The sequence below is a fragment of the Eschrichtius robustus genome, chromosome 6 (genome assembly GCF_028021215.1).
Source record: "Eschrichtius robustus isolate mEscRob2 chromosome 6, mEscRob2.pri, whole genome shotgun sequence".
In the NCBI taxonomy this organism is placed as follows: Eukaryota; Metazoa; Chordata; class Mammalia; order Artiodactyla; family Eschrichtiidae; genus Eschrichtius; species Eschrichtius robustus.
In genome coordinates this window covers 36628420-36656231 of record NC_090829.1, presented here as the reverse complement: position 1 = coordinate 36656231, position 27812 = coordinate 36628420, and the positions used below count along the sequence as shown (strand labels likewise).

Genomic DNA, 27812 nt, shown 5'->3' with positions numbered 1-27812 from the left:
CTGAAAAAAAATTGAGGATTTGACATGTTATGTGACATGTACAAGACTGTACAGCTAGTAAATGCTAGAGTCAAGATTTGAACTGAGATGTCAGCCCAAGCTCTTACCCAATACTGAACAAGGTCTGTAACAGAATCTCCATTATGTTGGTTTTCTGCAAAGTGTTAAAAAAGCATCTGAACTTCCAGCCCAAGAAGAGGAGCTGGCTTAACTTTACCACTGTTGAACTGGGCCATGTTGGTTTTCTAAAGCCACCTTGGTTTTATTTTCTATCAAATGGGGGAAATAAGTGGTAAACAGACTTACTGTGGTGATCATTTTCCTAAGTATACAAATATCAAATCATTATGTTGTACACCTGAAACCTATATACAGACGGTCCCTGATTTGCAATGATTCAACTTAAAATATTTCGACAATCTTTCTACACATTCAGCAGAAACTGTACTTCAAATCTTGAACGTTGATCTTTTCTCAGGCTAGCAATATGTGGTACGATTCTCTCTCTCAGGATGCTGGGCAGCAGTCAGCCACACATCACAGGGTAAATAACTGATACACTTACAACCATTCTGTACCCAGACAACCATTCTGTTTTTCACTTTCAGTACAGTATTCAATAAATTACATGAGATATTCAATACTTTATTATAAAATGGGCTTTGTGTAGATGATTTTTGCCCTACTGTAGACTCATGTGAGTGTTCTGAGCACGTTTAAGGTAGGCTAGGCTGAGATACAATGTTGGGTAGGTTACATGCATCAAATGCAGTTTTGACTTACTTGTAATGAGTTTATCAGGATGTAACTTCATCATAAGTTGAGGAAGATCTGTAATGTTATATGTCAATTATACCTCAAGAAAAAAATTAATACATAAATAAAATAAAATGGGGGAAGTAGACTTGTTCCAATTATTGCTCAGGATTCTTTTAAGAATAAAAGTGAGATAAGAGATGTGAAAAGACCTTAAAAGGATGTGAGTACTATGTAAATTTACGTTATTTCTCCTTGGGTAAAACAATTTGTAACTGTGTTAGGATGTAGATCTCTCTATAAGTACTTATGCATATATGTGTGTGTGTGTGTGCTCACACAAGTGGAATGTGTCATATTCTTTCTGTAGGTTAAAACATCATTGTTCTTCCATGATACAAACCCTTTGTTAGGGCATCTACTACTATTTGTCCACAGTTCAAACTTGTATAAGTCCTAACTATTAGGATCCCACATTTATATTCAATCAGTTTAAAAAGTAAGAAAATTTCACTTACCGTTGATAACTCCCTGTGCAACAAGACACACCTATAACTTTAGGGAATACTGTAATATAGACAGGAAGATGTATTTTATAAAATGGCTTCACCCCCACAGGAACAGGAACGAGGAATCTTTTCTTAAATTGGTCCCATTTATGCTATAGCTGAGATACAAAATCCGTACTAGTTACGGTTGAGATAAAAATAAATAAATACAGGCTTCTGTAAGGAATAGTGAAAAGATGGATTCCACTCCTTTACATAAGCTGGGAAGTGGGTAGATATTTGACAATATTCTGGGACACTGGCTTGGAATGGGAATCAATGTTTTAATCTATAAAGCCTCAGGTCATGAGGAATCCAGGACACCTCAGTGAGCTCAAGGTGCTCCCTGCTGCGGAAGTGGTGGCCAGGGGGCTCCCAGAGAACTCAGCAATTTGGCTGATGTTCACCGTCAAGTAGAGGCAAAGCTGGAGCCCCTGAGTGTTCCCTGGTCACCAGCCTGCTCTGCTTACAGCGGCATTGACAGTGGCCTCTTCCCCCTTTGCCAGGGCTGGCCGGCCACAGCATCAGGAGGGAGAAATGGGCACTCAGCACCACGGAGATAAGCCCACCTTCCTTTGGCCATCTTTTTGGCTCATTCTCTGATACTAGGAATATCACGCAATTGTTTGATAACTGAATTTTCTTAACAACAAACTATGTACCAGCTTCCAGCCTCTTGCTCACAAGATTCCTAAAGATTTTTTTAGGGACCCAAGAAAATGTTGCCACACAAAGATGAAGGACAATTAATTCTTTGTATCTTGAGCTGGAGTTATCTGTGCACTTGTCACAGCCTCCTGATCTACGATCAGCTTTTAATTAGACAGTAGGTGTTTGGCATTCCATGCCTTTGATGTGCAAGATTCTGACTCAGGGCTGTGGAGGTTACTTATCCCTGAAGTTCCTGCTCACACTGCTTTCTAGCTGGGCAGACATATTGAAGTAATAAAGCAGAACAGTTAAGAGGCTGACCTGTGGAGTCAGGCAGGTTGGGTGACCTTGGACTGATTTCCTCTCTAAGCCTCAGTTTACTCGCCTGTCAAATGAAGATAAAAGCACCAACCTCATAGACATGTTGAGAGTTGTTTTTTTTTTTTTTTTTTTTTGCGAGTTTTAAATAGAAGAAATGTAAGAACTTAGCAATGTGTCTATGCATAGTAAGAATGCAATGAGTGGTAACTCCAGCCTGTACATTTTTGACATAGCACTTAATATGCTATAAAAATTTACTTATATTTTTGCCTTTTCACACCTACCTCTCACTCTGTCCCTCCAGTGCTCTGAACTGTGCCTAGTATACAGCAGGTGTTCAATAAATTTTGGATGTATGAATCAAGGAAAAGTATAAGATGGGGTTTCTGCCCTCCAGGAGTTTACTGTCAAGTTGACCGATAAGACGTTTACCAGATAATTAATAATTATGCTTGGCAGAAAGTAAGTCGTATGTGAGTTGTATACACAGAGGCAAAAGAGAGAGCTCCCTTCTGACCAGATGGGAAAGGAAGGCTAAATGGAGAAGGGGGCTTGAAGCCTAAATCATTCCCCTCCCTCTACTGGCCAATGCTCAAAAAGAATGTCACTCCACGCTCTGGTCACTAAAACACTTGACGATGTTTCTCCTCCATTTTCCTGGGTTTAGCTTGATAGGTAGCTGTATTAGTTTCCTATTGCTGCTGTAACAAACTACCACAAACTTAGTGTCTTAAAACAACACAAATTTATTGCCTTGCTGTTCTGGAGGTCAGACCCAAATCAGTTTTACTGAGCTAAAGTCCAGATGAAGACAGGGCTGGTTCTTTCTGGGGACCCTAGGAGAGAATCTATTTCCTTACCTTTTTCAGCTTCTATAGCTTTTTCTTTCCTTGGCTCTTGGCCCTGTCCTTCATCTCCAAAGCCAGTGGCATAACATCTTCAAATCTCTCATTGCTTCTGTCATCACAATGCATTATGTATGACTCTTCTGTAGTCAAACCCCCCTCTGCCGCCCTCTTGTAAGGATAGTTGTGATTACATTTAAGACCCACTCGGATTATCCAGGATAATCTCCCCATCTCAAGATCCTCTACTTAATCACATCTGAAAGTTCTTTTTGCCATATAAGGTAATATTCACAGGTTCCAGGGATTAGGACTTGGATATCTTTGAAGGCCGTTATCCAGCCCACCACCATAGCCAATAAAACACAGAGAAAGGAAGTTCCTACCAAACAACGTGGATTTGTTCCAGTCCATCTTAACGCTGAATCCAGCAAATGTCAGTGAGTCAGTAAGACACATACCCAAGTCATACTGTGTCTCCTGTTAATTAGAATTTATTTAAATTCTTCCACTGAATTTCACTTGAATGTATGGATTTGAGCTAATGTTGTTTGCTACTGGTGCCATGGAAGGGTAAGATAGTCAATATTTCATAAGAAATAGAAACATGAAGCAAAAAAAGATCCAGTCAGAGATGCTGGGTGGGGTGAGGGGTTAAGAAGACTCAGTTGCAGGGAGCAGAATGCTCACAAAGTGAGAGAGGGCTTCAGGGCTCATTCTGGCTGGAGCCAGGCTTGTGGCCATTTCTGTCCCAAAAGGCAGCTGCTGACATCCCTCTTTCCTTGAGAGAAATTTCCACAACCATGGGGAAAGGGCCAAATGAACAGTCAACCTGCACCTTCTGAGCTTGCAGTAATAATTCCATTTCTTCACAGTAGAGTTTGGGCCATTCAAATACACATAGAACTATGCTCATTATTATGAGATATTTGACATTTCCACAGTAGTTTTTGTACACATATGTTGGGGAAATTTGATTGGCTTTAGCGTTATTAAAAGTCTCCCTCTTTCTAGTACTCTCAATAGTTCATTTTACATTGTATTTAAAACCTCTGGAACTGGTCTTCTTCAAGGTGACGATGTAGCCCTATTTTCTTTTTAAGTTTAATAGCCATGTCTCCTACCAGAGGTGACAGTCTACATAAATGTGGTCACAATACCTGCCACCTACTTTACTCAGCAAAGACATCCACACTGCCAGCTGTCACGTAAAACCACCTTAATACTGCCATCCCATTGAGCACGTCACTGGGTTCTACCCGTTCTCATAGCACCACGTTTCCATGGTGACTAATGCATAGAGCAGTGTAAAATTATAGATAACAGGAGAAAAGTAAGTGGCATAAATCAAATCTGTGCTGCACATTTGGGGTTTCCAAAGCTGATCGCTGCACATGTGAGGACATGGAGACTTGCCTTCAGTACGGATAACTATCAACAGGCTGCAGAGCTTCAAGCCCCCACCTCTCTACCTAGTGAGCCCTTTACATGCTGAAAAGAAGGGACTCAAGTGCACAACTACATTATTTGTAGTCAATAAATGGGGCTAGATAAAGGTGCGGGCGTAACAAGGTGCAGTCATGCTTCTGAGTCCCTCTGCCCCGCACACAGAGGGTGGAATAGCTTCCTAAGGGCACCTTTTCCTCTCCTCTCTTTCACAGACCAGTCATCTTCCTAAGGCACTCTTCCTATCACATCACTTGGTGCTAAAGGACATGCCAGCTCTCTGGCTGAGCCCCAATTTGTCACCAGGGAGCTTGAGGTACCTCTGGTCCAGGTGTGCAGCCTCGTCACATTCCCTTAGGCTGGACTTCATCCAGGCTGGGCCCCTCACCACCCCACATGGCTCACCTGTTCTCCCAGCTCCACTCATCAACTACCCACCCTTCAATAGAGGACTCAAGCCACGCCGCCTCCTTGAAGTCTTCTTGATACCTCTCTGGTCAAACTGACCTCTCCCTTCCCTGCCCTCCCACCACACAGACTCTTACCTCATTGGATTATAAACATTTTCCCCAGTCACTGCTTCCAACTCTACTGCTTGACCTGCTCCACCTCCTCCACTGGGTGATGTTTTTCATGAGGCTATGTTGGCTCATTTCCATATCTTTCTAGGCACTTTTCTTAAAACACTTTCTAGACTCAGACCTGCTCCTTTTAAAATGTCTACCTCATATTTAATTCACGTCTCTCTTCCCTCCCATTCCCTGACCCTACCCTAGTCAAGACACTTTTGGCACATGAGAGTGGAGGAAGATGGAGGCCTTCCGCCCCTCGGATACCTCTCCCCTCTCTTCCTTGCACGTTTCTCCTGGTGCTAATCCAGGAGAACGAGGGAAGAGAGAGACCTCTCCCTGCTTCTCTGCTTACGGAGAGTTCCTGTCCCCTCCACGTTTAGGGCCTAACTGCTGCCCCACACCCTTTTATGATGCCCCTTCATGCCCTTGCCCCAGGTCGTACCAGCCAGCTCTCCTCTGATCTTTCCTCCACACCCTGGCAGTTGCCAGTGGCTTGTTAACTATCAGAGTGGCATCCATCACTGTCCCTGATTTTGAGGATGGTGGACAGTTTGGCAGGTTGATGACTGATTCCCCTGGAGTCTCCCTCTTGGCTTTGGGGTGGGAGGTGAAACACTCCATTCCCTTGTAGGGCATTAGTGAAAGGAGGAAGACCACTGCACCATTTTACAAGGAGACCTCTCATTCTCTCCCTAGTAGGCTTCTCTATATTCATTTGGGTGAGTGGCTGGTAGAGATGGTTCCAGGCCTGGTTCTGCTGAAATCCCACCTCTCAGCAAGCCCTGGGGGACATGGCTGACCACCGTACTTGGCAGCTGTACAGGACTGTACAGTCTGTATGGGACTAATCTCAATCCCTGAGCAATGGGAAACATTGCACTAGGCACCTAGCTTTCTCTCTATTCCCTAGAATTGTGAAGCCCTAGTCTTCTGCTCCTTCATTCTCTGGCATGTGACACTTAATAGATCAGGTTGGTCACAAGATGGCAGGAAAACTGGGGGCTTCCAGCCTTCTCTTGGCTCCTCCTTTTGTGAGAACAGGTCAGCTAACTCCTCTTTCTTTGACGCTGACCTCAAAAATTGGGATCTATGGTTTATAACATTCAACTTGATATACTGTTATAATTCTACCGAGTAATCTACTTTATATTACTGCTATTGTTCTCAAGTCATTTAAGCAGGTGAATTTTTTCTCCCCAGTAAGGTAAAAGCTGAGATGATCCTTAAAGAACAAGCAGTGTTCAGTATTTCCTTTTCTTTACGCACAGACCCTAGCAGGGTGTTATGAACATAATAGATAGGGACTAGATAAAGACTTGGCTTGACTGGGGAACAACAGGAGCTGTAGACCTCAGGAGCCTGTGCTGTGGCAACCTGTGGTGCCTACCCACTGCCATGTAGAAACAGAGAGAGCCGTAGCTACATGTTGACCTATAAGGCTGTACATACATGATATTCAAGATTAATTCTGGTCATCAAAAACTCAAGCAATCCAGAATTAAAATCCAGATTTCTGGTATCAGGGGAATAAAATATACACATGATTGGATGTTTTCCTTTTTCTAAAAAAATAATTTATTGTTTGCAACTCAGTAGAGTGCCAGAGAGAAACAGGCAAGGCAAGAAGAAGTAACTTGCTAGCATCCCTAAAGAAATGTTGGTTTTCCAGGTTTGAAATTTGGGGAAAGGGGGTGTTTTTTTTCTCTTTGGAAGAGAAAAAATAAGAAATGGATTCCTAACTAAAAGCGAAAAATAACTTTTAGTGAAAATATGAAAGCTAATGTTAACGAATCCTCAGGATATATATGTATGTTCCAATTTTGTATGTTGATACCCTGTATTTCTTAAATTCAAACATTACATCAATTGAAAATGTGTGGTCCATTTAATAATAGCTATTCAGAACAAAGAAACATGACCACAATAATCATCGTTTTTGGTCGTAAGAGGCTTCCTAACATTAACAGGATGGAGTTAAAATGTTGAAATGTTAAGATCAGTGCTGTGCTAAGCTCTTTATTTAACCCTCTTAACAGCCTATACGATAGATACTCTCATCATCCAGACTGATGAAAAGCCAGTCCAGCACCAAAGACAGTATAAGTGGCAGAGCTGGATTCAAACTTGAGTCTAAGTACTACAGTGAACAGATCCAGACTAGAAGCTCCATACGTAAGAGGCCATCCCCATTATCATCACGGACTTGTCTACTCAAGATCTGACTACTTCCATCCCTATCTCCCCAGTTCCAGCCACCTTCATCCTCCTGAAGGTGACTGCAGCATCTTCCTGATTGGCCTCTTGACTTGTACTTGTACCCTACAGTCTCTTATCCACTGAGATACCCAAGCAATCTTTATAAAGCCTACAACAGATCTGTCACACTTCTGCTCAAAATCTTACAATGGCTCCATCTTACCCAGAATTAAATCCAAGGTTCTCACCATGGCCCATGAGGCCCTCCAGATCTGGCTCCTGGCTGCTCCTCTCCTTCCCTGGCCCATTCCAAACTCACTGGACTCTCAACTGTTCCCAGATGCAGCAAATGCCCTCAGGGCCTTTGCGCTTGCTGTTTCCTCTGTCTGGATTGATCTTCCCCCAGATACTCAAAAGGCTTATTCTCTCACCTTCTTCCAGCCCATGATCAAAAGTTATTAACAGACATCCCCGTCCACTCTCTTCATTTTTTTTGATTTTTTATTTTTATGAAAATTTTAAAGGTTACTTTCCATTTACAGTTATTACAAAATATTGGCTATATTCCCCGTGTTGTATAATACATCCTTGAATCTATCTTACACCCAATAGTTTGTACCTCCCACTTCCCCACCCCTATATTGTCCCTCCCCCGCCTCCCCACTGGTAACCACTAGCTTGTTCTCTGTATCTGTGAGTCGGCTTCTGTTTTGTTATATTCAGTAGTTTGTTGTTTTTTTAGATTCCACATATGTGATATCATACAGTATTTGTCTTTCTCTGTCTGACTTATTTCACTTAGCATAATGCCCTTCAAGTCCATCCATGTTGTTGCAATTGGCAAAATTTTGCTCTTTTTTATGGCTGAGTAGTATTACATTGTACATACATATCACATCTTCTTTAGCCATTCTTCTGTTGATGGACACTTAGGTTGTTTCCATGTCTTGGCTATTGTGAATAGTGCTGCTATGAACATAGGGGTGCATGTATCTTTTCAAATTAGTGTTTTTGGTTTTTTCAAATATATACACAGGAATGGAATTGCTGGGTCATACGGTAGTTTTGTTTTTTGAGAAAACTCCATCCTGTTTTCTATAGTGGCTGTACCAATTTACATACCCACCAACAGTGTACAAGAGTTTCCTTTTCTCCACATCCTCACCAGCATTTGTTATTTGGAGACTTTTTGATGATGGCCATTCTGCCTGTCCACCCTCTTTAAATAGCACCCTCCAGGAGCCTCTGCATCTTGCCATGCTTATCTTCATAGCTGGGCTCACCTCCTGATATGCTAAATGTTTACTTCTTTGTTTCTCTTTCTCCCTCTTCTAAAATGTAAGCTTTTTAAAGGCAAAGACTCCATTTTGCTCACCCCCCTTATCCTCAACACCCAGAGCAGTGCCTGGCACAGAGCGGTGCTCAGGGCGTGTTTGTTGAATGAATCCATTCATTTGAAATCCCACCAGCCTTAATAGTTAAGGATTATTCTGTACAATACCTACTACTTTGTGGATAGTCACAATTACATATGAAAAAGCTTTAATGCCAACTGTTTAATAATGAGACAGATCTGTCCTCTAATCCCTGCTATTTCATGGTTAGAACACTGCACAGTATTTTAATAATAATGTGGTCAGTCACAGCCTCCCTGAGATGGCATCGCTATGCCTTATCTATACGTCTGCACTTTCTTTGGCCTCAGTTCTCCTCCCTCGAGTGGCAGTAACAGCACCAAGACAACTTCAGAGCCCTTAATTTTCTCTTTCTACTTGGCTCTGCACTATGAAACTCAGCTTTCATTTTAATAAAATTCTCTCTTGTCCTAAACAGAAGTGGAAACCATTTAATCATTCTTTTGAGAAATAAGTGTGCTGGTAAGAGGAAATTTTTAACTATATAAATAATTTCTATTCTTGAGAAGGTAGAACAAAAAGAAATAATGAAAATATTTCTAAATAAAAAAAGTTTTCTATTTCCATAAAAATAATTTCTGCCATTCTTAAAACAAATCCACATACAGTTGGCCCTTTGTATCTGCAGGTTCCACATGTACAGATTTAACCAACCACAGATCAAAAATATTCTTTAAAAAATTCCAGAAAGTTCTAAAAAGCTTAACTGAAATTTGCCATATGCTGGCAACTATTTACATAGCATTTACATTGTATTATGTATTATATATGCTCTAGAGATGATTAAAGTATATGGGAGGAGGTGTGAGGTTATATGCATACACATACTAGGCCATTATATATAAGGGACTTGAGTATCCTGGGATTTTCATATATGTGGGGGTCCTGGACCCAATCCCCTGTGGATACTGAGGGACACTGTAGTCTCTGCAGGGAAAAGCCTGTACACTAATGTCTCTGTAGCAGGAAGCATTTGTCCTCTTCCTTGTCCTTCTTACTTTGGTTGGCTTGTTTCCCATCTTGAAACAGTGCCTGGATTGTCCTCCCTGTGCAACTTGTCCACTTTCCAAAATGTACACAAAGCAGCAAAGAATCTCAGGCCACAAACTTAGGTGTCTGCAAAATAACAGCATGTTAAAATTTTTCTATAAATTCACTTAATTTCAATTCAGGGACCCCCTCCTGCCAAGCTGAGAGAAGATTTAACTTTCAGATGATACTGGCTCTCTTCTTGCTCTCTCCATGCTGCTGAGGTTGGGCCAAGGTCCCAGTCTTACCCTTCCAGGCATCAGGGGATCCCTCCCATCATTGGTCATCTGTCCACTGTCACCCCAGAGACCACCTTTGTCCCAGACCACACGGTCCTTGACTCTGCTACTTTGATGCCACACAGGTTGCTTCACAGATCTTGGGAGAAGCTGAACCCCTGTCTGGGGACCCAGTCTCTCTGATACCACAGGGCCATTTCCTCTGAGATCCCATCATGTTCTTTGGATGCTATTAGGGAGCAAGACTCATGGGCTCATAGACCTTCCACTGAACTTCCCATCCAACAGAATCTCAGCTTAATCTGGGAAATGCCTTTGCTCTCAAACCTGACTCTCTTCAACAGACTTAGGTTCGGGGAATCAAAATCACACTTTCTGCAAATAAGAAAGCGTAAGCTACTTGCTCGAATGGAGAAAAGACAGCGGAGAGATGCGGGGAGAAGCCACATATGTTAACATCTTACAGTGGATACTGAAAGCCCCCATTGCAACCAAACCAGAAGATCCCTTCTCTGTTCCTGCATCTCAGAAGAAAATGTTGTAGCTCACTGTGGCTGGAGTTGTAGCTCACTGTGGCTGGAGTGAACCTGGACTTGGGGTTTCAAAAGAGGCCCTGTGACCTGAACCCCTAAGGAATTCAGGCCCTCAAGCTGCTGTAGCCCTTGAGAAAAGGCCAGAGTGATTGGATATGCCATGAGCAGACTCAGCCAGCTTCATCTGTGCATCATGATGTGTTCAAAATCCACACACTGAAGGAGTTTTGGAATGGGTATCATTTTTTAATTGACCAGTATGAACCTGTGAATATTATGTATCAATATAAATAATTTCCCTACAAAGTCCGGTTTCCATGCAGGTATTCTTTTTATGACTTAATCTGTTTACTACCATAAGGATTATAGTTTTATAAACCACCTTGCTGTCATTGTCCCCTTCTTTGCAAAGGATCAAGTGATAACTCGGGAATCACCATCTTATGCAGACTACATTCTTAGCAGAAAACCAACAAAAACAAAGACTCAAGTAGTCCCCACACAATCCTCCCCCCAGGACCCCACACATAGCTGCACTTTTCTCTTTTGGAAAAAGAGAAACACAGTGCATGGCCGGCGGAGGTTTCTCAAGGAATGTGCATGCTTTAGGACAAATGGTTACAAGCATCCATAATCCCTGTCTTTACTCTGTCATTTTAGTTTTCTTTTTTCACATTGTAATCCATGCCATTTTGGGAACCACCTTACATTCTTTTCTGGTACAAAGCTGTGTGTAAGTAGATATAACAGAAATAGTGGGGGACAGCAAGGATAGGTCATGCTCTCCAGTAGCCAAGGTCAAAAGCAAACAGGATTCCTGACTCCAAAAGAGAGAACTCATCATGAATGTGAAGAGGGCAAGTCTGGCAGAGAATGAAGTCTGCAGGGGAAGCCAAGGGAGTTACACTGTAATACAATCCCACAGAAGCCTTAGAAACTGATGAAAACTGGCTCATTAATGCATCCAATTATCCATCCAACAAACTTTTATTGATCATCTGCAAAATGTCAGATACTGTGCGGCAACTGGGGCTGATTAAAATATGAATATTCCAAAAAAAAAAGTTTAAAGAAAGATCTATTGCAGTGGTATCACCATATGCTCATAGAGCCTCATTCATTCTTGTCCCCTTGTTTTCAATATTATTGACAATTATAATGGATAACAGTTGGTACTTTACATATATTATCTCATGCAATCTTCCAAGCAACCACATAAAGGATTACCAGGTCCTTCTTACAGATACTGGGGCACAGAGAAATTAAGGAATTTGTTAGTAAAGACAAAGCTAGGTACAATCCCACTCCTGGGCATATATCTGGACAAAACTATAATTTGAAAAGATACATGCACCCTTATGTTCATAGCAGTACTATTTACAATAGCCAAGACATGGAAACAACCTAAATGTCCGTTGAAAGATGAATGGATAAAGAAGATGTGGCATATATATGTATATATGTAAATACACACATACACACACACACACACAACGGCATATTACTCAGCCATAAAAAAGAATGAAATACTGCCATTTGCAGCTACATCGATGGACCTAGAGATTATCATAGTAAGCGAAGTAAGTCAGAAAGAGAAGGACAAAGACCATATGTTATCTCTCTAATGACACAAATGAACATATCTACAAAACAGAAACAGACTCACAGATATAGAGAACAGACCTGTGGCTGCAGAGTTGGGGGGGGGGGGGAATGAGGGTGGGGGAAGGTTGGATTTGGAGTTTGGGACTAGCAGATGCAAACTATTATATATAGGATGGATAAACAACAAGGTCCTATTGTATAGCACAAGGAACTATATTCAATATCCTGTAATAAACCATAATGGAAAAGAATATGAAAAAGAATATATATATGTATAACTGAATCACTTTGCTATACACCAGAAACTAACACGACATTGTAAATCAGCTATACTTCAATTAAAAAAAAAAAGACAAATCTGGGTAAATGAGTGTTACAGTACCTTGAGCTACTGGGCATGCTCCTGCGGAGCTATTCACTGCTAGTACTCCACGCTTTGTGCTTGCAACTTAAACACACACACACACTCACACACACACACACCTTGCTGGGCTAAATATGTGTGATGAATATTTGCCAAAAATTCACCTTTAAAATACTTGTTACCTTCTTGAGCTATATATAAATTTACCTACTAAAGACCTGAACTGAAGATGTCCTATTCTCCCCTTGAGGAAAACTTCTAATAGTTTGAACTGCCAGAAATAAGCATAATGGCTGCTGAACCTTCCATCAGCCTGTGGATTCTGGATCAGCCCTGAGCTCCTGCCTATGTGTTCTTTGTACCACTACTCTGCTCCAGGCCTGCCTCTGCCCTGGTTTTCTGGACAGAGTAAAGATGAAGGGCACCAGGCACCTGGACCATTCCATGGCTCATATCAACAAGGGAAAATAGAACCTTGCCCAGAAATGTCACTTGCCCATGTTGGATTCCTTTTAGTCCTGAATCACGACTGGCATAAACAGATGCTGGTCACCATAAGAAAAAATTGGCTGGAAGCTGTCTGAACTTAAGAGTTGAAACCTAAAGCTCAATATTTGGGATTGCACAAGATGTCATTAGGTTGTATTTTTGTGCCTGAGTTGCTGTAACTGAAAATGGGCATAACACTACTTGCTAACCCTTTTCAGAGTTTTGCTCAAGGATAAAGATAATGCTAATTAAGCTCTTTCAATCCCTTGCTTGAAATGTTTACGTGAAGCAATAACACAAAGTAAGATTTTAGTGGCACAGGATGTTACTCAGACATTTTGGTAATTCGTAGTTGTCCTTTGTCAAACCCTGTCCCCAAGGTATTTTCATCTCAAAGTAGGTATACATCAGGCTAATATCCTTAGCAAGAGTAACAAACAAGAAAAATTAAAAACTAACATTTTATGAATGTCTCTACTTTTAAAACTAATCATTATTAAAAGTCAAATACTTTGATCAATGGTACTGTCACATGATAATATTACTTTCCTGCTAACAAATAAAATTGAAGTACCCTTATTAAACTTACCACATTTGCTTCATTAGTGGCCATCAATGACCTGTAATCAAGAAGAATTTATTGGTGGAATAGACATACAGACTTCAACTTGTTTATTTTTCTTTTCTGCTGTCAACATTAACCAGTGTTGTCATTGTTGTATATGCATTAGGAAAATATCTTCTCTGAGTTAGAATACAGACCCTGTTGGCAATAATTTGGAGGGCATCAAGGATAGGTCTGGTTCCTCCCCTTCCTGCCCTCCATGTACTACTAGAGGGGCTTGGTGTTCACTGGTGGCTGTAAGTATACTGTCATGTCAATATAAAGATGGTGCAACTGACTTGAAAATGCATGGGGTATTGTCCAGCCCTGTAAGGAATTCTACAGCAATACGTTCCCATTCCTATTGTAGAATTACTTCCTCCACCATTGCATTCTAACCCATGCTTTGCATCCCAGCTCTATAGTTCAGTGTGGCAGTGCAGTCCAAAATCAGCAAGGTCCCAAAGGGCTCATTTCCTCATTTCCCTCTCACTCAAGTATTGAGTCCCTTTAAAGGCTCCAGGAAACAATATCTGGCCATGAGTAAAGGAATTATAACCCAAGGTTGAGTTTTAACTCTTGACTTTTCTGATTTCTGAATTCCAAATTAATCTTTTCTAAGTCACTTTGACCTGCAGCCACTAATATTTCTCTCCAAATCTGATACAATCTGGTACTTATTGCTTGCAGGCCAAGAGAAGGTATACAGATTTAAATGATTTGGCATCAAGAGTGTAATTCTTCAAAGCCCAATATTCTAGGCAGTGATAGAGGAGCTCTGGGTCTTAGAAAGGGATGAAGAGAACTAAGAAGCAACCGTCTACCCCTACTGGTATGTGAGACCAAGCTTCACAGAGGAAAATTGCGTGAGAGTTAAAACATTTGAAAATTTGTATCAGAATATGTACAAATTTTATGAATAAGAATAAAAGCATCTTTGTGATTAAAATAAAATGACTGGCCAACCTAATGGCTTCAAGAGAATAATATTTAATAGAAGGGTTCAGAAAAAGAATTTCACCTCCCTGCAAGAAACTCCTACTTTCCTCCTCCCCAACACCACCATTAATTGACAACATTAAGGAGGTGGGGACAGTATGAGTTTTATGGAAAGGTCAAGTTCTATTATATGAGATGCAAAGAGCCTCACAGATGCATCACATCAGGATGAAAGAGGCGCTGCCATGGCTCACACACCCCAGGTGCTCAGAAGGAGTAAGATTCCATAGCTCACTGATTACAGTCATGAAATTTGGAAGCAGATACATATTTCTGGAGTCATGGGAATTTTAATTACAGCTTGATCTTTATGGCTATCCACTGACTTTTCTATTACTGTCCACTTCCAAATTTGTACTTAGGTCTTGGGATTTAAAAAAAAAAAAAAGCAAAAAGGGATATTTCTGGCAGATGTTTCATTAAGGGGCCTAAGAAGCAGAGCAGATTCAGGCAATAGCTGCCATTATGGTAATTGTCAAGGTCAAGATAAAACTGTTTAAACTTTTTCACACTGAAGTTACACACTGTAAATACAAATTTTTATTCTGATTCAAACCTAAGCTGTAGCCTTACACAGAGAAAATCCCCGTGCCCTGCATTTTCCATTACCTCATTATTCCTTTTGGTATCTTGCCTTACCTGAATGAGTCTTAGATGCTAGAGAAAGTAATGAGGATGCAATGCTTGATACTTTGGTTTCCTTTACTCTCCCCTCTTTTGTATAACATATTTGCATGATACATGTGGTAAGCTGTATAATGGCCCCTGTAAGATGTTCACACCCTAATCTCTGGAAAGTTGTGAATAATATTACTTTACATGGTAAAGGGGACTTTGTAGATGTGATTAAGTTAAAGATTTTGAGATGGGGTGATTATCCCAGATTATCCGGCTGGAACCAATGTTATCTCAGCAGTCCTTATAAGAGGGAGACAGGAGGGTCAAAGTGAGAAAGAGGAGATGTGAGATGTCTCCAGAAGTTGGAGAGATGTGCTTAGAAGATGGAGGAAGGAGCCACAAGCTAAGAAATGCAAGTGGCCTCTGGAAGCTGGAAAAGGTGAGAAAATAATTTCTACCCTGAGGCTTCCAGAAGGAACACAGCCCTACTGACACCGTGATTTTTAGACTTCTGGCTTCCAGAACTGTGAAAGAACACATTTGTGTTGTTTTAAGGCACTAACTTTAAGGCACTAACTTTTAAGGTAGTTTGTTGCAGGAGCAATAGGAAACTACTACAGTGTAAAATGCCCAGCTTTGTTTCCTAAAGATACTTGCCGTATCCCCTTCTAAATTACTTCCTGTTTTGATACAGGACCACAGAAAGTGCTGATGAAGCCCCTAGGAAACATCTGGTGGAGTGTGGACTCCTCAGGCAAATACACACTTGCTTCTCTGGTTAAGGAATTATCCTGTGTTTTTATGGACTAAGATATCCAAGCCTCCTGATTTCCAGAAGATTGCTTTTGGAAAAACTGTATTTGAGTATAACTGAAACCTTAAACTTCTTCTTTGGAAATGAAAGATAAGCCACCATTGAGTGAGAAGATGCATGTTAGACCATGAAGTTCTCAATTCCCACTTTCTATTTGAGTCTCCTTGAGTAGTTTGTTTATTTTCTCTTCATCAGAATGGAACAAGTATGCTTTCCATCAAGATGAAAACCCTCTAGAATCAGATGAAGACATCTTCTGAGCATTTCCAGTCTTTTCATTAAGTGCAAAAACTCCATAATGCAGAAGTGCTCGTTCATGTAGAGGTAGAAAATGGAGGAGTGAGTCAAAAGGTCTATTTTCATCAAATGCCTCAGAGGAATTCTTTGCTGATTGAGAGAGAATAGCATTCATTAAAGCCATGTTATTTACTCAACTGATTTTTATAATGAGCTTGTTGCTGTGGTCTCAGGCCAAAGATACTAACAACAAAAACCGTAGAACATAAAAATCAAGTTTAAAGTGGAAATTAATTTCAAAGAACTGGAAAAGAGGGTGCTTTAATAGCATATGTTCTTCAGAGAAAAACTCACTTTTCTTATATAAGAGCTCTGTCAAAGCAGATGGGCTTTCCAGTAGATACAAACTCATCATGGAGAACACTGTGCTTGGAATTTCCTGCGGTTAAGTCCCTTCAGGGGCACTGTCTTGGAAGATGTTGATTACCAATACAATAAACTTCTTCTGTTAATAAAACTAGTCATGCACAGTTGCCTTTACATTTAAACCTGCTCGATTAAAAAAAAAACACTATAAGAGTATATCAAAAGGCAAATTAATCATATTACAAGCTGTTAGCTTTTCTACCTGGATATTCAACTGCTATTGAAACCTATAAGTCAGATTTGAACTTTTCATATTTCTTTAACCCAAGAGACTTCAATTGTCACCATTAAAACGTATAGAGCTGATGATCTCCTAGGAGTTGCTACATATCACCAGAGTGATCCTCCATTATTCAGATAAATAGGTTAGAATGTTTAAAAATGTTTCAGAGCAATTTTTTCAAAGATTGGCTCAAAATGTTAAAAATGATTTTTTTCTTCTAAAACAGTAAGCATGACCATGGAATGCAGACAAGGGGACAGAGCATGTTTCTGTTCTAAGGCAATCTTGTGATTCTGTACTGAAAAGTCTAGACCTTTTCTTGGAATTTTATCCAGCTCTGGATGACTTAAAAGAGATGTAGTCATGTTATAGAGGGTTTAGATGAGAGTCACAATTACAGTTGGGAATCAGAAAATGAAATCTAGGAGGAACCATCATAGATATTAGGAGGCTGAGTCATAATAATGGTTTTCTAGTACCAGAAGACTTACAAGGCAGGAAATTATGGCTAGCTCATTTTCCTTTCCATTGAGTACAGGCCAAGAAGCTTCCAATGCAGCTTGAAAGGAGCTGAGTCGATCGCAAGAAGGAATTTTCTTATGGTGATGTGTTTTTTTTTTACTCTTGGATGGTTTAGCAGCAGAACAGTCAGGCCAGGTGAGCAGGTGCTGGGACCAGAATGGGAAGGAATCTCCCTCCCCAAGTGTCAACAGGAGGTTGGGAGCCTCCTCCGGCACACCACTGTGTTCCCCCTCTTGCCTCACTGCTGTGCCCTTGCTTTCTTGCCTCTCAATCTTCTATCATCATTTTCAACCTGACTTTTGACTGTTAGGGTCCAGACAATAGACAAGAATTCTAAGAGCCCTCACTTTATTCTTCCTCTGAGGATTTCAGAGCTTAGTAAATGATTCTAATTCTTAGAAAGACAAGCCAAAATTTTTTTCATGACTGCCGTGAAAGGAGATTACACAGTACTTCTTCAGGGGCCTTTACAAGTAGTTGCTGCACAGTGCAAATTGGAAAAACAGGACAGATTTCTCATGAGGGCTGGACCAGATGGCCTGTGCAAGGGCTCTCAGAGTCCTCCCTAGTTGTCAATTCCAAGAAAAAAAAAAAATCACTGCTGGGCTTCTGTTTTTGTTTCCAGTCTGAGTAACTGAAAATCAACCTGCAAGGAGGGTTTTTAAATGTATTTTGATTCTGACTCTCAGGAACAAGTTTTCAAAGTAATCTCTCAAAGCATGGAGGAGAGTGAGGTATGCTGAATGCCCTAAAGAGCATTTCATATCCAGGGTTAATATGTAGCCCTGTCCGATCATCTGTGCCCATGGGTTTGTAGATTTCTTTCTGACACACCATTTATTTAGAAACTGTGACACCAAGCACACTATCATCTGAAAGTTAATTTATGTCCAGCTTCAGAATATGTACAAGTAGAGAGCTGCTGCGGGGGCACTTTGGGGTCCTCACGACTCGGCAGCAGATGAAGAAAGCAGGTCTGGCTCTCTGAGTGCACAGCAGGGCTTTGCTTCTTCTAGAGATAAAAGCTTGAACCGCAGACTGTGCATACGTATAGAAAGGAATTGTCCCTTCTAGAAGCGTTTCATGCACTGTGCTTTTTTCCTGTGTTAAAAAATGGGGCATGATCAAGCAGCTACAGCATAGAAGCTAACAGAGCATAAGGAATCCTGCTCTTGGAGTCAGGACCTGAGTTTGGCCTTGACCCTTTCATCAGCTCCTTGAGTAACTCTAACCAAGGCACTGGTCATTCTGTATAAAGTGATGTGACTGAACTAGATGGAATCTGAAGTTTCCTCAGTGCCAACATCCACTGCTAACTCACTTATTTCTAGTGATTACATAGGATTAAAATTTCTGAATATTGAAATGGAAATTTGAAAGACTTTTTTTGGCCTTAATTCCTTCAGTCTCTATCACTCTATTTTCTAATTCTGAAAAGAGTGGAAAACTGGTTGTAGAAATATTTGTAAGCATACAGCATGATTAATTTGAAACATCAAATCATTTTTTATTATTTCTGATGACTATTTCTCAGAATGGCTTTGAAATCCTTATAAGGGAAAGTATGAATCAATGCTTGTGAATTCAATTCTCATAAAGTGGTATTCTCTCCAAAAAAAAAAAAGTTTTGAAGACTACTCAAAGAAACCAAGAGTCCCATATTTTGATCAGATTCACTGCTCCCAAATCTCATCTGTTCTTGAATTCATATACTAATGATAAACTATGCATTTGATGAAATGAATTTAAAAAATCAAAGTGAAACATGAATCTGACTTTCCTTTTTAATGTAATGGGACTTTTTTTCTTCTTCTGTCAGAACATTTCTCAAATTACCACAAGTGCAAATGTTTACAGAAAATTTTTTTAAAAAAAGAATTTCTATAAAATGAGAGCACTTCTAAAGAGGGTCACTGAATGGATCTGGGACTAAGGGCTCCATCTGTAGCAACCCAATTGAAGATTTCAGCTAGAAGACAAGCTGTTTCTGGAAACACTTTGGATAGATTCCTTCACTTGCATGTGTGCACACACATACACATGCACATATCGTGCACACACACGCTTCCAGAATGGCAGAACTGGAACTACGTTTGCCTAACAACTTCCAGGAGGCTCCCTCCCCTCCTACCATTTTCTCACCATCCCATGGATGCCAGACTTCTGGCTGGTGCTTTGCAGAGGTGGAATAAACTCTATGAGACTGAATCAGCAACTAACCTTCGGGAAGGTTTCTCCACCTCCCATTCTCACCATTTTGCTTTGAGGAAGAGAGGAATGCCCACACCCATGGGTGTAAGTGAAAATGACAATGGCATTCTTTACCCAAGAAAATGACATTTTAAATAACCAAGCTGCTCTCTTCTCTGGACTAAAATCAGATATTTCTATTTGAAACACAGCCACAGAGCTGGCACTTCTCCCCTTCCTCCTCTTCAGCCCACCTATCTCCTCCCACTTTTCCCCATACGGAGGCTCGCAAGCAAACTCACACACACACACACACACTCACACACATTCAGTGCCTTTTACGTAATCAGCTGACAAGGTTGATCTTTCACTTCAATTGCTTTGATTCAAAATCTGCCCACCATTCGTGGGAGGTAATGAACGGTGGATGAGACGTGCGCTTTAATAAACAGGCTAGGGAAGGAAGGGCCTGGGAAAGGCATCTGGTCTGAGTCTTTTCTATGCAGTCTTGATTCTCTATAGGAAAATAGAAAGTGTTATGGAATTCAACATAAATTCTCTTGTTTCAAACTTACAACTCTTAGATTTCCTTTTAACAGCTGCTAGATTAATTCCTTCTTAATAGAACTTTGTAACCAGATACCTTGTTTAAAAATCTGAAATGGTTCTTCCACTGCTGATGTTCACCTTATGTCTTAATGGGTTGCCTTGACCTCCAATGTATCATATCTAACTTCTCTTTGCCTCTACAAGATGCTCTCTCACCACTTCCCTGTATGAACCCTCTGCCCTACTCCATGATTTCTCAGCACGGCAGGCACAGTCTTTGGACAGGCTATTCCCGCTGCTGCAGTCTGTCTGCTCTCCTCCTCCTTTCTGCTCATTTTGGTATTTCTCCTTTCTCAATATTAAGCTTCCCTGATCTTTCTCATGAAACCTCTCCCTGATTCCTACAGCCCCTGGTGAATGATGGCTCCTCAAACTACAGCAACAGTTCTTCTCTGTATCACTTAACATATGCAGCCTTTTTGTGTAGATATCTAGCCACACTAAACTGTAAACAACCAAGAGAGGAACCACCCAAGAGAGGACTCTTTGTACCCACAGCATTTCACATAGTGCCCCACATATGTAGTCATACATTTTCCAGGCATTTATTGAGTAGCTATTATGTGCCAGGTGCCAGGTTAGACTCTGGGGTTACAGAGATGAGCAAAATTCAAACCTTAAGCTGCTACGGACTAATGAGGAAGATATAGATGTAAATGGATAATAGCAACACTACGCAATCAATAATTTCCATATCAGAAGTAAGAATCAGATGCAGTGGAGGCACTAAAGAACAAGTATTTAATGTTATATGAGGTGGAGCCAAGGAAGGTTTCACAGAGAAGGTTAGGCTAGAGTTGGGTCTTGGAGGATGCATAGGAGTTTGCCTAACTGTTCAAGTGAGGTAGGACAATTCCAGGGTAGAAAGACCAGCATGGAAAACGATACAGAGGCATAAAAAACCAAGAAGGTCCAGTGTACTATAAGGAGTCCTCTCTCAAGTAGGTACTTCTGATAAAACAAGTGGTCAGAGATAAGATAAGAACAAAGAGTGGTGACTGTAAAGCATGATGGAAGCCCGACCATGAAGGACTTCAGGTACCATGTTAGGTAGTCTGGATTTTATCCCCTGAGCTACAGAATGGCACTGAAGAAATTTGGGGATAACGTTGTATCTGAAGTTATCTAATGATGACAACAACCTGATTGCTCTTCAGTGAATGGTTAAAAAAAATTGTGAAACATACATACCATGAGTGACGACTCAGCAAGAAGAAGGAATGAACTATTGATACGCACGATTTGGATGAGTCTCAGGAGAGTTATGCAGAATGGAAAAAAGCCAATTCCCAAAATGTTATAAACTGTATGATCCCATTTGTATAATGTTCTTGAAACAAATTATAGAGATGGATCAGAGATTAGTTGCTGAGGATTAGGGACTGGGGAGGAGTACGTGGACGTGGCTATAAAGGGGTAGTATGAGGGAGCCTTGTGGTGATGAAGCAATTCTAATGTTTCATGGTGGTGGTGGTTACACAAACTTCTACATGTGGTAAAATTACATAGACATAGAAACATATACACACGTGAATACATGTATAACTGGTAAAATCTGAATAAATTCTGTGGATTGTACCAATGTCAATCTACTAGATTTGATGTTGTGCTATAGTTATACAAGATGTTCCCAGTGGAGAAAACATGACTGCGGGCACGCCAAAATTCCTTGTACTTTTTGTGTGTGTGTGAATTCCTGTGATCTATAATTATTTGAATAAAAGAATTTAATGATGACAGAAGTGGTTAAGTGGATTAACTCCAAAAAAAAAAAAGAGAAGTTTTCTAGTGGAGTTAGATTATTGCTCAGTTTCCTTCTTGTAAATAATTCTCTTAAGAATTTCAAAGCATGTTTTATGCAACTATATAACACAAGGTTATATTGATATAATGTATATGTTACAGATAAAATTCTTCTTCATGAAATTGGGTTCATTGATATTCAACTTGTTCTGGAACTAAAGTAACAATTTTAGAATAGGGGAGTAGCTTAGTACAAATGTGCTCAATTCTGAATATCAAAAGCTCTGAGATCATGTCCAACACTAGTAGCTAGATCATTCTAAAAAGCTATTTTAAAAAAACACCCAACCAATCAAACAAGCAAAAACAACCAAACAAATCTGGCTTAACTTGTGTTCTGAGTGATTTGGCTTTCTTAGGATAAAAAGTTCACATATGTACTTACATTTATGTGATATCTATCATGTATATATATATCATGTATACATCTATCATATATGGTTGCAGAATATACATCAAACTCTAACACAGTATGATGAACTCTAACATTAAAAATATATGCAAAACTAAAATAAAGGACCTCTCATGTATTAACAAGGCACAAGTATAAGAAACATAATAGTCCTGTGTTATTTACACACAAGATAGTCCCCAAGATAAATGGCAGGTGGAATCTTGTTCTCTTGCTCTGACAGTGACATGTGAAGAGCAGATTGTTCTAGGGGATTTTTTTTTCTCATCCTCAGCCTTGAAACAATAGTTAATTTTATGCAAGATTCTTGCACAATGCTGATGTGACAGTAATAGTGGCTTTGAGTATTTTATTCTTGCAGAATTCAGATACTTCACACAAGTATATATTAGTTTTTTCTAAAATCCCAAGTTCATGAGTTCCTGATTAACGGATGGTAATTACAGGCTATGATATGAGCTGTGCTTTAAAAATCATAAGGTATTAAGTGAGTAGAAGGCATTCTACTCATTTATCAGGGTTATAAGTAGGCCCTCAATGGCCAGGTAGCACCCTACAGCAAGGATGGAACCTGAACGAAGTCCCTGGGATGGCAAATAAGTGGCAGATATGGGCACAATGACTCATGCCCCAAGATGCAACCATAACTCTGGAACTGAAACAGAGATGGTAACCTCAAAATGGACAAACAGGTTGGCTGAGCTATGACTATGACCCCCCCCAAAATATGACTTTCATAAGAATATCTCATAGTAGATAATTATTATGTATTTGTGTGTTTTCTTATTCATGGTCTGTTTTCCCAAGAATGCAAGCCCCAAACCTTGTCTGGTTTCTGCACCTTTTAGTACCCAGTTTTAATAGGGTTCCTGACACAGAACAGGTGTTCAGTAAATATTTGTTGACTAAATGAATACCTCTTCACTCCACAACACTGTTTTTTGACCATTATTCAGTGGTAGACACTTTTAAAATTCTGACCAAAGCTATGAACCCTCTCCTCAAAAATACACACAAAAAGACAATATTTTTGATTTTCTATAGGATTCGTGGATCCCAGATTAAGTTATGTGTATGGAAATCATTTTCAAGGATGAGAATATTATTGTAAACACAATTAGCCACTGATTTTAGTTCCTTCAGGCATTCTCCTGATTATTTACCCAAGCCAATTACCTCCCCAACATGATGGCATTATTTTTTATTTTTTGCTATTTGTTATCATTAATAAATAGTCCCTACATGCACATTATATTTTAGTGACATCAATGTCAAAGAAAAAGATAACTCAGCTCATAAAATTATTTCTGTCATTTTTATAAAGTGTATTATAGTTAGTCTCTCTCCTTCCCACTTCTGTCTTTCTCTCTTTCTTTCTCCAATCCTAAGAAAGTCTGAGTGTACATTTGGTATAACCTCCTAATCTCTTTCCTAAAGGTCACTCTAAGTAGAATTTGAAAGAGAAAGGGGTCAAGTCACACACACACAAAGCCACCGGCCTGTCATCAATGGAACAATTCAGAATAAGAGGGGGAGTGGAAACAAGGTAACTTGTCCAGTCACCATAAACAACAAATAACTCAAGTTATCCTGAAGACTGCAGATGGCTAGCTTTTTGTCAGAAAAGAGCTGTCTTTAGTTGCCAGTAATGAAAGATGCCCAAGTGAATCTTACACACCGAGCTTTTGGTAAAGAGAGACAATTATCATCTAATCTGAGCTGAGCTGTATTACCAGAGGAAACTTAATGGAAATCTCCTGCCTTCATAAGACCAAACTCTTCCAATACACTGATCCACAAGCAAGTATGAAACTCTGCCACAAGAAATTAAGGGTGTTACTTTTTATTCCTTCTGGTTTACAAAAAGAAAGCTGAAGGTGCTGCTGGAGGCCACAGTTCAAACCACCTCGGCGATCTGCCTTAACCCTGAGTGTCTCGTTCCCAGGGGCCCTGCCCGGGAAGGCAGCAGCTCCTCTCCATCTCCATCTGGCCAGCTGAACTGCATGCAGAGCAACGCCATGGCCACGGGGCAGGGGCTGGGTGTGTGCCACAGAAGCAGCAATAGAAAATGCCAATGCACTCGAGATTGCAGTCCTAGTTACCGACCTGTCGTGGGGTCCCATTCTCCACCATGGAAATATCAAGAAAAGCAGAGGTTCTCACACTGATGACACTTCAAGGAATTGCCTGGAGTCAGTTGCTTGCATTGTACTGCGGTTGGGGCAAAGACCTTTAGCTATAATTTTTAGTGGGCCCATCCACCCCATTCATGGCTTTCTTTCTTAATGGCTCAAAAATATACCAAAACAACTTGGTGTTTTTCAATGAGAAGATTTCCTGTTAAAGTTTCCTGTTAACTCTGCAAAGAAACTTTTTCAAAGACAACTTTTATAGAAATTGGTTTGAATGCTTATTTCAGAAACCTCACATGGGAAACATAGTCTTAGGTGTGCATTATTTTAATTGCATTAAGTTCCTTATATCCTAAAACCTGGTTCCTAACAAAGATGAGGAATAGTTAAATATAAATAATGGACAAAGTCATATCTGCAAACCAGAGTCACCAAAGCCTTTGGGAGATGCAACATAAGCTCTTCTCTACATCCACAAAGACTTTTAGAGACTAGAAGCACAGTAGTTTTAAAGAAATAAAGTCAGGAAGACTCAGCACAAAGCAGATACAATGAGGAGGCAGGAGTCACAGAATTGAATAATGGAATTTTCTACTTATCGAATTTCAGTCATTCCCTATTAAAGAGAACATCAACCATTACCAGGAAGATTTCCAACTCTGGAAAGCAACACAGAGGAAGAGGGAGCTTAAAAATGTATGAGGAAACCAGCGGTATTACAACAATTGACTTTTTCTCCATATTTCACAACAAGGTCTGCATTGTATTTCAAGCAGTAATTTAGGTTTAAGTATGTCAGTGTTCAAACTAACTTACCATTATAGGTGTTTCTTCCCTGCAACAAAACTTCCTTAAAAGCTTTCATATCATTTGTTACCTTGGGCTTTCAAAAGATAAATAATAGAGTACTAGATGGAAACTATTTTTAATAGTATAATCACAGAAACTACAGTCTATACCATAAAATAGGACAAGCACATTTGCTCTTGAAAAGCTGCCCTGATCTCAATACCAGTTTCCAGCAGCTGTGTTATTCTCTGCAGACTGGAAGTCATACGGCTCTTAAGGTGTTCGTAACACTTTAAAATATACAAAATGGGCCACAGTTTTTAAATCCTATACATACACAACACAACACAACACAACCACCTTGGGTTTTCCTAAGGAGCTATTTTAAAGACACCTGAGAATTCTAAATTAAGCAGCCCACCAATGAGTAAGTCACTTTTCAAAACCGCTGAACTGTCTCCACTGCACCTGTATAGAACACGGAAACCCGGGGCAGAGAGAATCTTACATCCATACCTATATTTCATGCCAGTCTGCTTTGCGGTGGACTCTTTGAGAGAGATGTGATGCTGAGGGGTGAAGGTCCCCAGGCTGCGTGCAATGATAGCGACCGTGCGGAATTTGGCCCGGGCTGCGTTCACCACATTGGGGGCGGTGGAGCTCTGCTTGCTCAGAAGTCGCTCCTCGCCATTCCGACTCTTCAAATTATGCTCTGTGCAGGCTATGGAGACTTGCATTGCTTCCCGGGGCAGTGCACGGTCCCTCTCAGAACCCCGGAACACAAGCAGTCAAGAGAGGTCGAGCAGTTGGGAGGGTCTGCTCGTCTTTTAACCCCTCCTTGCTCCCCCTTCCTCGGGGCAGAGGAGTCCTCGCGGCTGACTTCAGAGCCAGCGAAAGTGGCAGGAGTGGCTGCGGTGCAGGAGAGAGTCCCAGGCACCGAGAGAAGTAAACAGCTAGCCCTGAAGTTGTCACAGCAGCTGGAGCGCAGATCAGGCTGGCAAATCTTCCCAGGCAGTAATCTCGGTTGACTAAACAGCCAAATCCATGTAGTCGGGAGGCTTGGGCAGACGCCTGTAGCTAAGCATTAGTGCTGACTGCACGCAGCCCTGCCAGGAGCCTGTCCGCGGCGTCTGAATGCGGGCTCGCCTCGGGGCGATGGCTCAAATCCACCCAGGCATACCGCAAGATGCGCCGCCAGCACCCTCTGGACCACAGGCAGGATGCTCTACTGGCGCGCTGAGCATCCCAAGAAGCAGCTAATCGCAAGCTGCTCCCCCGGAACCAGTGGTCTCCATCCACTCCGGCTGTCAGCTCCCTCCCTGCCCCACTCCGGGAGGTCGTGGGGGCTCCTCAAGACCCCTCCCCGCTCATTTTCAGGCGGAAGCCTGGGTCACTGTGTCTGCACCAACACGGGTTAGCAGCTGCACGCAGGAGCAGGAAGGTCCCTTTAAAGAGCTCCTCGCCTTTGTGTGCGACGCGAAGGCAAGAATCACTTCCACCAGACTCTTGCTGTGATAGAAGCTGGAGGGCTGCTCTTAAAGGGGGGCTCTGCCCAGGCTCAGACCAAATCCCGAGGCGGCACAACAGTTGGAACCGGGGGAAGGCAGGATGGGGGTGCTCCTGCCACGGAACATGCCAGTGAATGAACACGTGAATACTCTGTGACTGGTTTGTTAAAACACAGCTTGAAATCCCTGTTACTAGCCTTACCAGCGTTTATTTCCCCTTTGCACATTACTTCTTAAGCCGATAAGTTTGAAGTTTACTGAAAAGGCACAGTGCAGACTTTTCAGAGTCAAGTCACCTAACTCACTGCCAAATCTCTTCTGGCTCCCAAAGGAGGGTGAAGGTTGGGCGAGGAGGCAGCAATTTGGCACCACCCAGAAGGGGGCTGCACTAGGTAAGCTGCAGGTCCAAGTCACCATCCAGGAAGGTCCAGGCCAGGTGGCTGGAACTGTGTACACTGCCCGCTGGTCATCTATGACCCGTTGGTGAGGACAAGCATTATCCCCAGGGCAGGGGTAGGCAGCAAGACACCTCCTGTCATCTCGGAATGTTCCTGTGAGGCAGGAACATTGCCTGGTTCAGTAGCAGGTGCAAAGCAACTCCTCAGTAAATGCGGTTGAACCAAACTAAGCACCAACTGGCTGATAACAATTTCTCTCTCTGTTTGAAATGCGTAGAAGTCAGACAGTTTTTTTAATAGATGTACTTACAATAAAATTGTGCCTTCTGCACAATCAGTTCTCTAAAGGCGGTTTCCAACAGAAACTGCTGTCAAGCAACAAGGAACAGTGTTTAAACTAACAATATTTATGAGCACCATCTCTGTACTAGGCATTAGAGAGAAATATGGAGAAAAAAATATAGCACTATACTTCTCCTCAAGGAACTGGCAACCTGGATGGGAAGGATAAAACAATCA

General features: G+C 41.1%; 1 protein-coding gene across 5 annotated transcripts in view; it reads right to left on the bottom strand.

The window, feature by feature from the left end:
• Positions 1–27812, bottom strand: part of KCNAB1 (potassium voltage-gated channel subfamily A regulatory beta subunit 1) — a 420969-nt gene that overhangs the window by 252472 nt on the left and 140685 nt on the right. For 2 of the 5 annotated variants that reach the window (XM_068546141.1, XM_068546143.1), the window contains exon 1: positions 25904–26124. The exons of the other annotated variants lie outside the window; for them this stretch is intronic. In XM_068546141.1, coding sequence (XP_068402242.1) covers positions 25904–26124 — 221 coding nt within the window. Of the gene's footprint in view, positions 1–25903; positions 26125–27812 lie in introns of those variants that run through there. 5 annotated transcript variants of the gene reach the window in all.